The 17543-nt window shown below is 40.5% G+C and overlaps 1 protein-coding gene across 1 annotated transcript in view; it reads left to right on the top strand.

Moving 5' to 3' along the window:
• Positions 1–506: 506 nt before the first annotated feature.
• CENPI (centromere protein I) overlaps positions 507–17543 on the top strand; it is a 46815-nt gene continuing 29778 nt past the window's right edge. The window contains exons 1-4 of the mRNA XM_054572263.1: positions 507–735; positions 1333–1470; positions 6219–6337; positions 9668–9775. Of these exons, the coding sequence (XP_054428238.1) occupies positions 507–735; positions 1333–1470; positions 6219–6337; positions 9668–9775 (594 nt within the window). The remainder of the gene's footprint in view (positions 736–1332; positions 1471–6218; positions 6338–9667; positions 9776–17543) is intronic.

The raw sequence follows: 17543 nt of genomic DNA, 5'->3' as shown, positions 1-17543 counted from the left end.
GTTTCCCCCCTAGTTTGACTTCTGAACTAGTTTTAACCTAGCACTGACAAAGTAGGGAGCATAAAAGATGAGAAGCAAAATCAAGGAGGTGTAGAAAAAAATAGGAGTGATTGAAGAAAGTAAGATTGAGTTCATGAGATGGTTTAGTCTTGGACTCGTTTATGTGACATAGCCATTTTAAGAGAACTTGCTATGTTACCTGCACTCTCACTGTTTTTTTTTTTTCTCTCTTATAGGAAGGCCAGTTCATCTGGTGAATGTTACCTTGGAGAGCTGTTTCTCTTTATTCCTATTTAGGTGACGGGCTTTTCGAGAAAGATAACCTACAGATTTTGTTGCCCAGATTTTTGTCAGGTTATTTATCGTTTACTGGTTGTATGTTAGGTACTGTATACTAAATTTTGGGAATATAGGGAGATACTGTCTCTGTCTTTGTTGGGTAAAAAGGGACAGTTTGGTTGATTAATGGTAATGACACTTGTTTTCTGTATAGAACATGTGCAGTAATGTCACCTCAGAAGAGAGTTAAGAACTCTCAGACACCAAAGAGAACTTCACGATGTAGTAATAGTTATCAGACTAATCTCTTGGCCTGGAAGTTGAAAGAGAACCTAAGCAACTCAAAGAGCATCTTGAAACATGGACAAAACAGTCCAGTGGAAGATTCTGAACATGCTGATTCTGATGAGCAAGCAGAAGATGCTCTGCAGATAGCAATGAGATACTTTGAGAAAGGTAAGAGATTATTTTCCTTATAAAAGTCCTACGTCTGTCAAAATATTCTAGACTGTTTTGTTAAGGAACTTTAAAGGAGAGCATATTTTTGCTCCTTTATTCAGCACCTGCCTTACTACATATCAATATACTTGGTACTAGGTATGCAACAGCAAAGCTGTTCCTGGCAGAGCGGGTTCCAAACTACTGCACATTGGAATTGCCCAGGAATCTTTAAAACACACTAATGCTTGGCATCTATTATTAGACAATATGATTTTTTGGTAGGGGATACCACCTGGGCACTGGGATTTTTTTAAAGACTCCTTAGGTGATTTCAAAGTTTGGGGACCACTGCCCTAGTATTGACACAGCTTATTGTCTAAATTCAGTGCTTTTCATTAGTTTAGAGCAGAGATGCCAAGGCATGATTCAGTTTTCCTCCCTGAAGTTGCTATTGCTGTTAAATATTCTAGAGTTTTAAGGCTTTGAAGGGCTTTTAGGAAGACCTTTTATAGATAAAGCTATTCCTTTAAAGTATCCCAAGTTGTAATCATTGAGGCTTGAGGCTGAAAGAATTTTAAAGATCCCACTATTTAATATGGTTCCTTTTTCCAGGTCCCTTTAAAACTTCACGGAGTAAAGATAAAACCTTGGAAAAACACTTGAAAACTGTGGAAGATATGGCTTGGAAGAATGGGTTAGCTCCAGAAGGGATTGACATTCTCTTAAATGTGGCACTCAGTGGCAAATTTGGTATGTCAAGAGGATACATTTGTCATAGTTTGCTATTAGTTTGGCCTCCCAGACTTTGAATTACATGGCTCATGGAATCAGTTGCAGTTCTTTTTTACTATTCTATTTACAAAACCAAAATGGGACTTTTTTATATTCAGGCTACTTTATGAGCCAAAAGCTTCTGTGTGTATGATGAAAATAGCTAGTTATCACCTATCTACACAAGTAAAATATATATACTCTTGTCACCGAATACATGAGAGTCATTTTCAGTATTTCTTTTGAGAAGCATAGATATAATTTAAAGATTTTATTTGTTTATTTCTTTAGACAGAGGGAAAGGGAGGGAGAAAGAGAGGGAGAAAAACATCAATGTGTGGTTGCCTCTCATGCCCACTACTGGGGGCATGGCCAGCAACCCAGGCATGTGCCCCCACTGGGAATTGAACCAGAGTCTCTTTGGTTTGCAGACTGGTGCTCAGTCCACTGAGCCACACCAGCCAGGGCGCATGGATATAATTTAAATAATGTTGCTGGAAGACACCTTAAGAGATCACTTGGTCTACTTTGTTGCTTTTAGGTTCACTTATCTATAACAGGTCCTTGTTGATGCTGTTTCCATTCCAGCATCTATGACCATAACAGTCAAGATGGGTTTTAGTTTTTGTATGAATGCTCCCTTTCCTGTTATAAATTAATTTGGAATGGGCGTGGGGGTGGAGTTCTTAGGAAGAAATAACATCTGGCCAGTACTGTTTTTACTTGAGAAAAATGTTTTAACCTACTCTTATCCACATTGCAACTTAGAAGGTATTTTAGACTCTGTACATCTTCATTTTTAAAGTGAGGAAACTGAGGCCCACAGTGGTTAAAGAGATTTGCTTAAATGCCAGAGCTAGAACTGGAGAATTCAGATCTTCTAACTCCCCTTCTAGAGTTTGCACTGTACCACACTGCTATCGGGTTTTCTACCTTTTTTTTTCAAATTAAGACTGTCAAAACTGGCCCTTGCATATTAGGTACCTTTGTGTATACCCTAGCAGCATGTTTACGGGGGGGGGGGGGTGTGGTGTGTGTGTGTGTGTGTGTGTGTGTGTGTGTTTGAAGCAACAACATTACCAGCTGAATTCAATGTATGAGTCCTAGGTATTTTATTTCTCTGCTTTTACCTGATTATTTCCTTGTATATTCTAGAAAGTTAAATTTAACATAATAAAATTAGCTCTTTTTTTAAGGTTTTATATATTTATTTTTAGAGAGAGGGGAAGGGAGGGAGAAAGAGAGGGGGAGAAACATCGATGTGTGAGGGAAACATTGGTTGCCTCTTGAATGCCCACAGCGAGGCGTGGGGGGGTGTGGGGTGGGGACCTGGCTTGCAACCTAGGAATGTGCTCTGACCAGGAATCAAACCAGTGACCTTGGAATTTGCAGGACGACACCCAACCTACTGAGCAACACCAGTCAGAAGGGCAAGGCTCTTCTTCTTTTAAGTGGTTTTAGGTTGTGTGGTTCTAATATCTTTCCAGGAACCTATGTTTAACTGATCAATGTTTATCAAGAACAATTCTCTCCCTCCCTTCTCCTCTTAAAACAGGCATGGAATGTACAGGTGTTTTCTATTTTGAAATTTCTCTTTTCTTTTTTTATATCTCAGCAATTAATGTTTTTGTGATGTTTGTCAGGTCTCGTGGCAAATGTATGCCTCTCTCAAAATGCATGCCTCTGATTTAGAAACTTGAATACGTTATGTAAAATACAATCTCTAGCTTTTTAGTATAACTTTTAATTTTTCTGTTAAGCTGGAATTTGGTGATGTGAAATGTGACCTCTTCAACTGCTTTTTGCCCTTTTAGTTGTTTCTATGATATTCCTCATCGCTACTAGATTTTTATATGTAGCTCTTCTGCTGAGTCGTAATGCATATTCAGGGGCAGGTGTGCCACAAATGTCGAAATTACGTGCAAAGAAACTAGACTCTTTAGAAATTAATTAAAAGGTCATTGGGAAGTAAGAATACAGTCTGTACTGAATTCCCCCTTTGAATTTGGTACATGTGTAAAGTGTTAGTGGTCAGATTGTTTTAAACTTTAGAAGGGTTAAAGGGTGAAAGTGTGGGAGAAAAAAATAAAAAACAAGAACCACAGGAATAGAAAGGAGAGGTTTTTATTCCTGTGACTCATTACTTGCTATCACTGCTTGCTTCCTTCTCTGCAGAATGATAGGTAAAAACTGATGAGATGTATTATTGTAAATTATGCAGGATGAATAAATCTAGAGATCTGCATGATGATTATAGGTAATAATACTGTAATAAATACTGGAAATTTTCTAAGAGTAGATTTGAGATGCTTACTACATGAAAAGTGGTACCTGTGTGAGGAGACAATATGTTAATTAACTTGACTGTAGTAGTCAATTTATTATGTATATTTATATCATATCATCATGTCATATATCTTAAATATATACAATTTTTTTTCCTTTGACAGGTTGATTTTATAGGTTTCTAAATATCAATACACAGTAAGATGTAGCACTTTGTTTTTTTTTAATTTAATTTAATTTTTTTTAATTTATTTACTTTTTAAATACATTTGTCTCTGCCTCCCCCAAACCTCTTTCACTTGCCCCCTCCCACCTTCCCTCCCTCAGCTCATCCCCTTTGGTTTTGTCCATGAGTCCTTGCTATATGTTCCTTGACTTCCCCCTTCCCTTCCCTTTCCCTGCCCCCCCCTTCCCTCTTGTCTCTGTTGATTTCTTTTCCTTTCAGTGTTGCTGGTCATATTTTCCTTGCATCTTTGCATTGTTGGTTAGGTTCCGCTTATAGGTGAGATCATATGGTATTTGTCTTTTGCCCCCTGGCTTATTTCGCTTAGCATGATGCTCTCCAGTTCCATCCATGCTGTTGCAAAGTTTAGTAGTTCTTTTTTCCTTTCTGCTGCGTAGTATTCCATTGTGTATATGTACCATCATTTTTTGATCCAATCATCTACTAATGGGCATTTAGGTTGCTTCCAACACTTGGCTATTGTAAATTGTGCTGCTATGAACATGGGGGTGCATAGGTTCTTTTGTATTGGCATTTTGGTGTTCTCAGGGTATATTCCCAGCAGGGGAATCGCTGGATCAAAAGGCAGTTCCATTTTCAGCTTTCTGAGGAAATTCCACACTGTTTTCCACAGTGGCTGCACCAGTCTGCATTCGCACCCACAGTGGACTAGGGTTCCCTTTTCTCCACAGCCTCGCCAGCACCTGTTGTTTGTGGATCTGTTTATGATGGCCATTCTGACCGGTGTGAGGTGGTACCTCATGGTGGTTTTGATCTTCATTTCTCTGATGGCTAGTGACACTGAGCATCCTCTCAAATGCCTCTGGGCCCTCTCTATCTCCTCCTTAGAAAAGCATCTGCCCAGGTCCTTTGCCCATTTTTTGATTGGATCGTTTGTCTTCTTGGAGTGGAGTGGAGTGAGTTCTTTTTATATCTTGGAGATCAAACCCCTATCTGATGTATCATTAGCAAATATATTTTCCCATACGGTGGGCTCCCTTTTCATTTTGCTGATGTTTTCTTTCGCCGTGCAGAAGCTTCTTATTTTTATTTAGAAATATAAAGTGAAGTTTTACCCTCAGGGGAAAAGAAACGACGTGTATAAAATGTTTCTGAAAATGCTACTTACACGTGAAGTTAAGAACAGCACTATTTCAGTGAATGGATGTGATCACCATGCTATAATGCATATGAAACAGTGTTTAAAGATGTTTTAGGTGTTTTTAAGAATGCTACTTGTGAGAGAAATAGAGAAAAGTGTTATTATAGGGAATGGAGATGATTGCCACACTTACAGGCATATAAAACAGTGGTTAAAGACACAGGTGTCGAAGGTGCTTTTGCGAATTCTACTTGCGTGACAAGTTGAGAACAGTGTCTTTTCAGCAAATGGTTGTGATCACCACAGTAGAATGCAAATAAAACAATGTTTAAATACAAAAGAAGGAATTAATGAGATTCCTAGTTAATTCTTGAAGCCTTAATACGTAGAAGTTGATAGAGGGTGTATACAAAGCTATTTGCAACACCACTTCTCATACCAGATGGAAGGATATCATGGAAACCAGAGAGTATGATGGAAAAATTGAACCAGTATAGAATATTACTGCCATCTAATTCCAAGGATAGCTGTGCCATTCTACTATCCTCTTTACTTTTTGGGGAAGGATGGAGAGTAAAAATATATTTATTTATTCTTAAATATGGTAGCCCATGTAAGATGCCTGTCAGTAGTTTAAATAAATCAGAATCTCTTGTGCCATTACAAAACATAATAACAAAAGAATAATCCTTGAAATTTTCTTGTGAGTAAAGGGTTTTTTTGAGGTGTAGTTCACATACCATAAAATTCACACTTTTGAAGCATCCAATTCGGGGTTGGTTTGTTTTTTTAACATTCACGGAATTGTGAAACCATCACCACTCTAATTCCCAAACGTATCTTCACCCAAAAAGAAACCCTGAATATATCCTCCCCTTTGAAATAGAAATATTAGTGCCAAAGAATTTGCTTTATAGTTTATATTAGAAGTTTAAGGTATATTTTTGTTTCAAATTGTGTTTTGTAATGATGATAAGAAATGTCAAATATTACTCATGTTTTTTTATTGCCTTTCATGTAAAGTGAGATTTTTTTTTTGGAGCAAGAGTGAATAATAGTAGGGGAACAATCAAGATACCAAAATGCAGTTTAATATAGAGTTTGTCTGCTTTCCAGGGAGTGCTGTAAGCTCTCGGATATTGAGATGCATGATTCCAGCAAATCTAATATCAGAAGATTCTGTGGTTAAGGCAGTCTCCTGGCTTTGTGTTGGCAAGTGTTGTGATAGCACCAAGGTAAACTTTTTATTTATTTTTTTCTTTTTTAAATTATATTTTATTGATTATGCTATTACAGTTGTCCAAATTTTTCCTCCTTTGCCCGCCTCCACCCAGGACCCTGCACACTCCCTCTGACAATCTCCACACCTTTGTTCATGTCCATGGGTCATGCATATAAGTTCTTTGGCTACACCATTTCCTATACTGTACTTTACATCCCCATGGCTATTATATAACTACCTATTTGTATTTCTTAATGCCCTTACCTCTTCATCTGTTCCTTCACTCCCCCCTCCTATCTGGCAGCCATCAAAATGCTCCCTGTATCCATGACTCTGTCTCTGTTCTTCTTATTTGCTTAGTTTGTTTTGTAGATTCAGTTGTTAATAGATAGGTATTTATTGTCATTTTATTGTTCATAGTTTTGATCTTCTTATTTTTCTTAAATAAGTCCCTTTTACATTTTATATAATAATAGTTTGGTGATGGTGAACTCCTTTAGTGTTTTCTTGTCTGGGAAGCTCTTTATCTGCCCTTCCATTCTAAATGATGTCTTTGATGGGTAGAGCAGTCTCTGCTCTAGGTCCCAGCTTTTCATGACTTTAAATATTTCTTGCCAGGCCCTTCTAGCCTGCAAAGTTTCTTTTGAGAAATCAGCTGACAGCCTTATGGGAACTCCCCTGTAGGTAACTAACTGCTTTTCTCTTGCTACTTTTAACATTCTCTCTTTATCTTTAACCTTTGGCATTTTAATTATGATGTGTCTTCGTGTGGACCTGTTCACATCCATCTTGTTTGAGACTCTGTGCTTCCTGAACTTGAATGTTGATTTCTTTCACCAAATTAACAAAGTTTTCTTTCATTATTTTTTCAAATAGATTTCTAATTTGTTCTTTCTCTTCTTCTGGCACTGTTATGAGGCAAATGTTGGAGCGTTGGAAGTGCTCCCAGTGGCTGCTTACACTATCCTTGTTTTTTTGGATTCTTAATTCTCCTTGTTGTTCTGATTGGCTGTTTTTTGCTTCCTTATGGTTCAAATTATTTATTTGATTCTTGGCTTCATCCATTCTACTATTGTTTCCCTATAAACTGTTCTTTATTTCAACTAGTGTATCCTTCACTTCCGACTGGATCTTTTTTGTGCTGTTGACATCCTCACTAAGTTCCTTGAGTATCCTTATAACCAGTGTTTTGAACTCTGCATCTTTAGATTGCTTATCTCCATTTTGTTTAGTTTTTTTCTCTGCAGTATTTTTTAAAGATTTTTATTTATTTATTTTTACAAAGAGGGAGAGGAAGGGGGAAAGAGAGGGAGAAAACTTCGATATACAAGAGAAACATCACTTGGTTGCCTCTCACAAATGCCCAACTAAGGACCTGGTCCACAATCCAGGCATGAGCCCTGACTGGGATTTGAACCAGATACCTTTTGGTTCAGAGGCTGGTGCTTAATCCACTGAGCCACACCAGCCAGGGCAGGAGTTTTGATCTCTTTTTCATTTGGGTCATGTTTCATTGTCTCCTCATTTTGGCAGCCTCTCTGTGTTAGTTTCTGTGTATTACATAGAGCTGCTATGACTCCCTGTTTTGGTTGCAGGGCCTAATGTAATAGGTGTCCCATAGGGTCCAGTGGCACAGCCTCCCCTATCACCCAAGCTGGGTACTCAGGGTGCGCCCTTCGTGTGGTCTGAGTACATCCTTCTCTTGTAGTTGAGCCTCGATTGGTGTTGGCAGGTCAATGGGAGGGATTTACCCAGGCCAGGCCACTGCAAGGACTGGCTGTGACCACTGACGACCAGCCATCTCTTTTGGAGGAAGATCAGCTGTGCAGGGGCAGGGCAGTGGTACTGCAACCTGGTCTGTAGCTGTCCACTGGGTGCACTGGCCGTGGGGTTTCCCAGGTGTTGCCAGCCAAGGTCAGCCCCACCTGTGTTTTCCCTGGGCCACCCTGCCTGAGCTCGAAAGCAACCTGAGATGGCTGCTACTTGTGCTGGTCTTGGAGATTACCAGGCAAAGCCAAGCTGGAATCTAGGTTGGCTGCTATTGGTGCCAGGCCTGGGGCCACTTAGCAAGAGGTGCAGGACCTAGGGGCTCACTGAGGCTGGCTTTTGCTTGTTTTAGAGGATTTAGGAAGTTGTGAAGCATGATCCAAGACCAGCCAATCGTATGGAAAAGTCACTGTGAACAGCTTGGGTGGGCCTGAGTCTCAGGGGATCTCCAGGGCAGTGAAAACAGTGTTAGCCAGGTTAATGGAGTCGCAGATATGGCACCTGCCTGCTGGCTCTGTGGCTTTGTTAGGGGGAGAGTTCAGAAAAGGGACAATGGCCTCTGCCCACCTTTCTGACTAGGAGGAAGCTGTCCCCCAGCTCTTGCCTTGATGCCAGACACTTTGGTTCCTCCCTGTATGTCACTGGTGCTTTTCAAGCTGCTACTCTGGTGGTGCTGGAACTCAGAGGGAGTGAGTCTGACTAGGTGAGTCTGTGTGTGGGTTCTTCAGAGGAACTGTGTAGGGCTCCGAAAGTTTCTTCCACTAACTCAATCCCCGCTAGTTTTTGCAGCCAGAAGTTATGGGGTTTTATCTTCCTGGCACTGGAACCCTGGGTTGGGGAGCCTGGTGTGGAGGTTCGTCTCCTTGCTCCCAAGATATCCCTCCCACATTTTTATCTACCACACGTGGATGTGGGATGAGCCCGTTCTGTGTCTCAGCCCCTCCTACCAGTCTGGATGGATGTGGTTTCTTTAATTCTGTAGTTGTCATACTTCTGTTTAACTCGAGTTCTGATGATTCTGAATGATGGTTGTTCTATAGTTTAATTGTAATTTTGATGTAGTCGTGTGAGGAGGCAAGTGACATTTACCTGTGCTGCCATCTTGACTGGAAGTTGTCTAAGGTAACCTTTTTAAACACTTTGATGATAAGTTCTTCAGAACCACTTAAGGACTGGCAAGGAAGAGCCACTTAGTAATGGCACTGACCTTCTGGGCAAAGCCTATAGATTTGGAACAATGTAGCTTGATGCAAGGACTCTGTTCAAACAGAAATTTTTACTGAGAGATAAAAATCTATTACTCTGCCTTGTGCTAGGCAGAGGTGTCCAACCTTTTGGCGTCTTTGGGCCACACATTAAATACGTTGCAACATGTAATCACAAAAAATCTCATGTTTTAAGCAAATACATGATTTTGTGTTGGGCTGCATTCACAGTCATCCTGGGCTGCATGCAGCCTGGAGCTCTTAGGTTGGACCACCCCTGTTAGAGGCTTCTAGAACAACCCTGAGTGGGGAATTAAGTTCTGTGGTGCCAGTTATACTTCTCTAAAGATAAACATTTTGTCTCTCAATAGATACTATTTTATCGTTGGCTGGTTGCAATGTTTGACTTCATTGATCACAAGGAGAAAATTAACTTGCTCTATGGCTTCTTTTTTGCTTCATTGCAAGATGATGCACTGGTAAGTAAAAATTGAACAGCATCATGTATCGATCAGCTGGTATGTGCTTGTATATTGATGTACCACATGTGCTTCAAAGTGCCACACAATGTGTTTTTTTACTTATTTTAAAAGGTATCAAACATATAGAAAAGTGTAAAGAATAACATTACACCATTGCCTCTATCTCATATGAACAAATATACAACTTTTTTACCTTATTAGTTTTATATCTTTCAAGGAAATAAAATGTTGCAAATAGAGTTAACTCTACATTGGAGTCTCTTTGCAGTGATTGCCATCTTTTCTTTTTTGAATCACTTAAGCGGGGTCATTTGGGTCACTTATTCTACATTTCCTTTTTTAAAAATTTTTAAAGTTTTATTAATTTATTTTTAGAGAAAGGGGAAGAGAGGGAGAAAGAGAAGGAGAGAAACATCAATGTCTGGTTGCCTCTCGCATGCCTTGTACAGGGGACCTGGCCTGCAACCCAGACTTGTTGCCCTAACTGGGAATTCAACAGGCGACCCTTTGGTTTGCAGGCTAGCACTCAATCCACTGAGCCACTCCAGCCAGGGCTAATTTTTTTTTTGAGGGAGAGGGAGAGGGAGAGGGAGAGGGAGAGGGAGAGGGAGGGAGAGAGGGAGAGGGAGGGAATTTGTTGTTGCACTTATGTATTCATGGGTTCCTTTTTTTTCTCCTTTATTTTCTTTTTTTAATCATGTTTATTCTAGTAACAGTTGTCTCAATTTTTCCCCCTTTACCCTCCTCTACCCATCCCCCCACCCCCCTCTCCCACAGTCAATTCCCACTCTGTTGTCCGTGTCCATGGGTCATTCATACATGTTCTTTGTTTAGTCCCTTCTCCTTCTTTCCACGATTGTCCTCCTTCTTCATCCCCTCTGGTCACTTTCAGTCTGCTCCATGTTTCCATGCCTGTGGTTCATTTTGTTGAATAGATTCTACTTATAGATGAGATGATATGGTATTTGTCTTTCACCAACTGGCTTATTTCATTTAGCTTAATATTCTCCAGTTCCATCCATGTTGTCGCAAGAGGTAGGAGTTCCTTCTTTCTTTTGTTTTCTTTTTAAATGCAGATTGATTTTACTTATTTATTTAAATGTCAAGATCCATTATAAAACATTAAAAAATTTAAATCCATTATAAAGTCTCAGCAGTTGAAACATGACACCAGCACGGAAATAATCAAGTAGATCAATGAAATAAAATGAGCATTCTAGAAACAAATATGTATATCTAACAATATAATATATGATTAAATTGATATGTCAAATCAATGGGTGAAATAAGGCTTATTCAACAAATAAGGTGCATGGACGACTATTACTTGAAATAAAACAAACATAGAGCCCTATATGACACATTATACAAAAGATATTCAGGTGAGTTAAAAATCAATATGTAAAATCTATGAAGTTTTATGAGAAAATACAAACTCATATGTTTTTTACCCTGAAGTAACATATTCAAACCCATAAGCTATAAAGTAAAATATTGACAATATGTCTATATTAAACATTTAAAACTATAGGGTAATATACATATTTTAAAAAGTTATTTTTTTAATTTTATTTTAGTTTAATTTTTCAAATACATTTGTCTCTGCCTCCCACCCACCACTTTCCCTTGCCCCCTCCCTCCTTCCCTCCCTCAGCTCTTCCCCTTTGGTTTTGTCCATGAGTCCTTGCTATATGTTCCTTGACTTTCCCCTTCCCTTCCTTTTCCCTGCCCCCCCTTCCCTCTTGTCTCTGTTGATTTCTTTTTCTTTCAGTGTTGCTGGTCTTATTTTCCTTGCATCTTTGCATTGTTGGTTAGGTTCCATGAATAGGTGAGATCATATGGTATTTGTCTTTTGCCCCCTGGCTTATTTTGCTTAGCATGATGCTCTCCAGTTCCATCCATGCTGTCGCGAAGTTTAGTAGTTCTTGTTTTCTTTCTGCTGCGTAGTATTCCATTGTGTATATGTACCATCATTTTTTGATCCAATCATCTGCTGATGGGCACTTAGGTTGCTTCCAACACTTGGCTATTGAAAATTGTGCTGCTATGAACATTGCGGTGCATACGCTCTTTTGTATTGGCGTCTTGGTGTTCTTAGGGTATAGTCCCAGCAGGGGAACCACTGGATCAAAAGGCAGTTCCATTTTCAGCTTTCTGAGGAAATTCCACACTGCTTTCCACAGTGGCTGCACCAGTCTGCATTCCCACCCACAGTGGACTAGGGTTCCCTTTTCTCCACAGCCTCGCCAGCCCCTGTTGTTTGTTGTCCTGTTTATGATGGCCATTCTGACCGGTGTGAGGTGGTACCTCATGGTGGTTTTGATCTGCATTTCTCTGATGGCTAGTGATGCTGAGCATTCTTTCAAATGCCTCTGGGCCCTCTGTATCTCCTCCTTGGAAAAGCGTCTGCCCAGATCCTTTGCCCACTTTTTGATTGGATCGTTTGTCTTCTTGGAGTGGAGTTGAGTGAGTTCTTCATATATCTTGGAGATGAAACCTCTATCTGATGAATCATTAGCGAATATATTTTCCCATATGGTTGGTTCCCTTTTCATTTTGCTGATGTTTTCTTTTCCCGTGCAGAAGCTTCTTATATTGATGAGGTCCCACTTGTTTATTCTTTCCTTTATGTCCCTTGCTTTAGGAGACATATCAGTGAAAAAATTGCTGCGTGGGATATCTGAGAGTTTCCTGCCAGAAGGACAAGTAATAGAATAGGAAAGTATTTGCCCACACATCTAAAGAAGGGTTAATATGTTTTTTTTTAGGGAAAAAAATCTACATTTAATCAAAAAATGGATAAAGAATACCAAAAAGTAATTTAAAGCTTTTTAAAATAATAATGGAAATTGGCAAAAAATATTCAAAAACAGATTTAGTTTCAACAAATAATAAAGTAACAGTTAAAATAATACATCATTGTCACAATCAGATTAATAAGTATTAAAAATATTGGTAATATCAAGTATTGGTGACTGTGAAAGGAACTGGGTATTCATAGACTCTTTTTCTTCATCTTCAGAAAGCAGTCCCTTTAGCATATCTTGCAATGCTGGTTTGGTGGAGGTGTATTCTTTTAGCCTTCTTTTGTCTGGGAACCTCCTCATTTCACCTTCCATTTTAATTGAGAGCCTTGCTGGGTAGAGCAGTCTTGGTTGCAGGCCTTTGCTTTTCATGACTTGGAATATATCTTGCCATTCCCTTCTGGCTTGCAGTGTTTCTGTTGAGAAGTCAGCTGATAGCCTTTTATGAGCTCCCTTGTATGTTACTATCTGTTTCTCCCTTGCTCTTTTAAGATAATCTCTTTGTGTTTGAATTTTGCCATTTTTATTTTGATGTTTCTCTGAGTTGACCTCTTTGGGTTCATCTTCATTGGGACCCCTTGTACTTCTTGGACTTGCATGTTTTTTTCCTCTCATCAAGTTAAGGGAAGTTTCTGTCATTACATTTTCAAACAGTGTTTCTATCCTTTGCTACTCTTCTTCTCCTTCTGGTATCTGTATGATATCGATATTATGTTTCATGTTGTCCTGCAAGTCCCTTAAACCCCTTTTCGTTCTTTTTGACTCTTTTTTCATTTCTTTTCTCTGTCTGGGAATTTTTTTCTACCTTGTCCTCCTGCTCGGTGATTTGATCCTCTGCTTCATCTAACCTGCTTTTGATTCCTTTTACTGTGTTCTTCATTTCAGATATTATATTTTTAATTTCCTCTTGTCTCTTACTGATAGTTTCTATGTCCTTTTTTTATTCTGGTGTAGTTTGCAGTAAGTTCCTTGAAGCATCCCTGGAGTTCTTGAAAGAACTCAGTGAAAGAACTCACTGAGCTCCTTGAGCATCCTTATAACCATTAGTTTGAACTCGATGTCTGGTAGTTTGGTTGCCTCAATTTCGTTTAGCATTCTCTCTAGGGATTCCACCTTTCCTTTCAATTGGGGATTGTTTCTTTGTCTCCCCATTTTAGGTGCCTCTTCTTGTTTGTTTCTGCTTCTTAGATTGATCTGCTTTGACACCCTTCCTTTGTTGTATGCTCTTTTGTGGTAGGAGAGCTGTGGGACTCAGTGGTGCAATCTCCTTGATCACCTGTGCTCAATGCTGTTACTGTGCCTTTTATGCCTTTTATGTGGCTTTAATTGGGTTTTGGTTGTTGTTGGGTCGTTCTTTGGTGGAGTCTTACTTCTGGCTGAATGACTGAGAGTCATCCCGCCCTCCATGTCTTGTATACTGTTGTACAGGTGCTGCTAGAATGGCCAAACAGCATAGGAAACAGGCCCACACCCACAAAGGTATCCTCCACCCACAATTACACTATCCCCAGCCACTGCGCCAATATTAATAAAGGTGTAAGCAGAATAAGACTATTGTAGGAAAGGAAAAATGAATTATGGCATGAATAACTGAAAGAAAAGAGATTCTGCAAGGGTAGAGGGAGTTGTAATAATAAGACTAGGGAATAGAGCCAAGGCAAAGCAGGAAAGAAAATAAAATTTACTTCATATCTAAAAAAAAGAGGATGAAAGGTGGATTGAAGTAAGAGAGGAGAAGTGTGTAGTATTAGGTTAAAACTGAAATTTAAAGAAAATACATATATTTGGGTATATCTAGTGATAGAAAAAACAGACAACCACAACAACAACCAAAAATATGTATATAAAAGATAATATGGCCCTAATTGCAGAAAAATCTCCACCACAGAGATATCAACAACCAATGAGTTAAGATTTATATAGGTGGAATGGGAATAAGAGGGCACAAAGAAAGAAAGAAGAGCTTAGGAGATGTCTAGAGGAAAAAGAAGTAATTTTGAGAGGATAGAGGGAGAAAGGATACTAAGAGTGCAGGAAGAAACCCCAGCTAAGACAGGGAAAAATTAACATGTAAAACAAAAAAAGGGAAGAGCAGGAGGAAGGCAGAATGGAGTAGGACAGGGGTACAGTGAAATTTAAGATTTGAAATACAAAGATAGTCGCTATCTAGAAATAAGATTGAGGAACCGTAGCAACAACCACTTTATCCACTACCTATGAGCAAAGATTGCTAAAGGTGGGGAGAGAACACAGGTATTTAAGAGTGGGAAAATGAATATGAGAGGACCAATGACAAGAAAAATGGTTTTGATAGGCTGGATGGGGGAGAAATAGTAAGAGTGTGGAGTGGAAGCAAGGTGTAGCAAGAGAGAAAAGAAAATTTGAGACAGAAATAAGAAGAGGAGAGAAGAAGGTGGAATGGGGTAAAAGAAGGGAGGAGCAAAATATAAGATTTGAAATAAACTATATATATAGTATAAAATCTTGTGACTTAATATGCACAAACTTAAAGGACAAGAAATGAATGTTAAAAAACTATGCAGGAGAGAAAATAGTGTAAATGGTGGAGAAGATCATGGTGGATTTCTCTTGGTAGCATGTAGTACGTACCACTTTTTTTTCCTTCTGGATTTGCCCCTGGTGATGTGAAGTGGTGTCCCAACTGGCCTTAGGCGGCCTGTGTGAGACTACGAGGGATCTACCATCTGTGGCGGACTCCTTCAGTTGTTAATCTAGTCACTCTGTAATCAGCAGTCAGGCATAAGCACCACAGGATGGGGCGAAGTAATTCCTGTGGGTGGGGCTATTGCTTCCCCTCATGATGATGCCACTCAGAGGAGGGTAGTTTGAGATGGCTCCTGCAGTATGGGGGATGACTCAGCACCAGGATCCTGGTGGCTGCTCTATCAGTTCTCTCCCCATAGCCACCGTCCCCAGTCTCTCCTCAAGCGTCCCTAGTTCACTCTGCTTTCCCTTTGCCGGCACCCAGGGTAAATGTCTGCAAATGAAAATTTATGTGTTGGCCCTTTAAAGGCTCTCTGCATCTCCATCTGTTTGTTCCTGGCAGAGAGAAACCACTTTTAGCAGCTGGTTGTTATCTGGGTACTTTTTGGGCTCTGATGTTAAAGCTGGGGATCCCAGCTTGGGGTTTAGACGCCACACTTCTCAATGGGATTCCCCCAGCCACTGAAATATTCATCCAGCAGTTCAGCTGCTGCCTGTGGGTGCCCAGCCAGCCCTCTCACGTCTCCCCTGTACTCTGTACCAGTCACGTTGTGGTATTTTTGTTTTTGTTTTCTTGCTCCCTTATGTTCCAAATCATTGATTTGATTCTTGGCTTCATCCACTCTACTGTTGTTTCCCTGTAAATTGTTCTTTATTTCAATTAGTGTATCCTTTATTTCTGACTAGGTCTTTTTTGTGCTGCTGAGGTCCTCATTAAGTTCCTTGAGCATCCTTATAACCAATATTTTGAGCTCTGCATCTGACAGATTGCTTGTCTCCATTTTGTTTAGTTCTCTTCTGGAGTTTTGGTCTGTTCTTTGATTTGGGCCATGTTTCTTTGTCTCCTCATTTTGGCAGCCTCCCTGTGTTTCTGTGTGTTAGGTAGAGCTTCTTTGACTCCCTGTCTTGGTAGCATGGCCTAATAGAGTAGGTGTCCTGTATTGTCCAGTGGCACAGCCTCCCCTGTCACCCAAGCTGGGCACTCAACATGCACCCTTCAGGTGGGCTAAGTACTCCCTCCTCTTGTAGTTGAATTTTGATTGCTGTTGGCAGGTCAATGGGAGGGATTTACCCAGGCCAGTCCACTGCAAGGACTGGCTGTGACCACTGACCACCAACCTCCACTCTCCATTGAGTATCAGCTGTGCAGGGGCAGGGTGGTAGTGCTGCGATGTGGTCTGTAGCTGTCCACTGGGTGCACAGGCTCCGGGGCTTCCCCAGTCAGGCCATGGTCAGCACTGGGGCCACCCTGCCTGACCTATAAAGCAACCTGAGATGGCTGCTACTTATGTTGGCCTTGGAGATTCCCAGGTGAAGCTTAGCTGTGAATCCAGGCAGGCTGCTACTGGTGCCAGGTCCAGGGCCACTTAGCAAGAGGTATAGGGCTAGGGGTGACTCATTGGGTGGGGTGGAGCCTCAGGTAAACTCCAGGGTTGGACAAACAGTGTAAGCCACATTGATGGAGTCTCAGATATGGTTCCTGCCTGCTGGTTCTGTGGCTGTGTTAGGGGAGGGCTCAAAAAAGGCACAGTGTTCTCTCCCACCTTTCTGTCTGGGAGAGAGCCGTCCCTCAGCACTTGCTCTGATGCCAGACACTTCATTTCCTCCCTGTGTGCCACTGGCGCCATTCAAGCTGCCACCCTGTTGCTGCAGCTCAGAGGGAGTGCATCTGTGCAAGTTCAGCAGGAGCCCTTTAAGAGGAACTGCCTTGGAGTCCAGTATATTTTTGACCAACTCCAATCCCGATCATTTCTGCAGCTAGAAGTTATGGGGGCTTCTCTTCCTGGCACTGTTACCATGGGCTGGGGAGTCTGGGAAATTTCCCTCCTGAGATACTCCTGGATTTCTGTCCGGCACACATGGGTGTGGGGACGCCTTCCCTGCATTCAGCATCTCCGTGTTTCCTGCCCTTCTGGATCAATGTGGTTTTCTTTGTTCCATAGTTGTCAGGCTTCCATTCAGCTGGATATCTGATGATCCTGAGTGATCTTTGGTGTGTAGTTTAGTTGTAATTTTGATGTGGTTGAGCGAGGAGGCTAGTTGTGTTTACCTATGCCGCCATCTTGACCAGAAGTCCTGATTTCTGACAGTTCTAAATCATGGTTGTTTTATAGTTCAGTTTTAATTTTGATGGGGTTTTGGGAGGAGGTGGTGGGTAATTTGTTTACCTATGCCACCATCTTCACCGGAAGTCCCTTTTTTCTATATTTAAAAAAATACTTATTGGAGTATAATAT

The sequence above is a fragment of the Pteronotus mesoamericanus genome, unplaced genomic scaffold (genome assembly GCF_021234165.1).
Source record: "Pteronotus mesoamericanus isolate MK-2021 breed Mesoamerican mustached bat unplaced genomic scaffold, CSHL_Meso_final contig_227, whole genome shotgun sequence".
NCBI classification, from domain to species: Eukaryota; Metazoa; Chordata; class Mammalia; order Chiroptera; family Mormoopidae; genus Pteronotus; species Pteronotus mesoamericanus.
The sequence above is the reverse complement of the archived record's forward strand: the minus strand, read 5'-3'. Positions and strand labels throughout refer to the sequence as shown.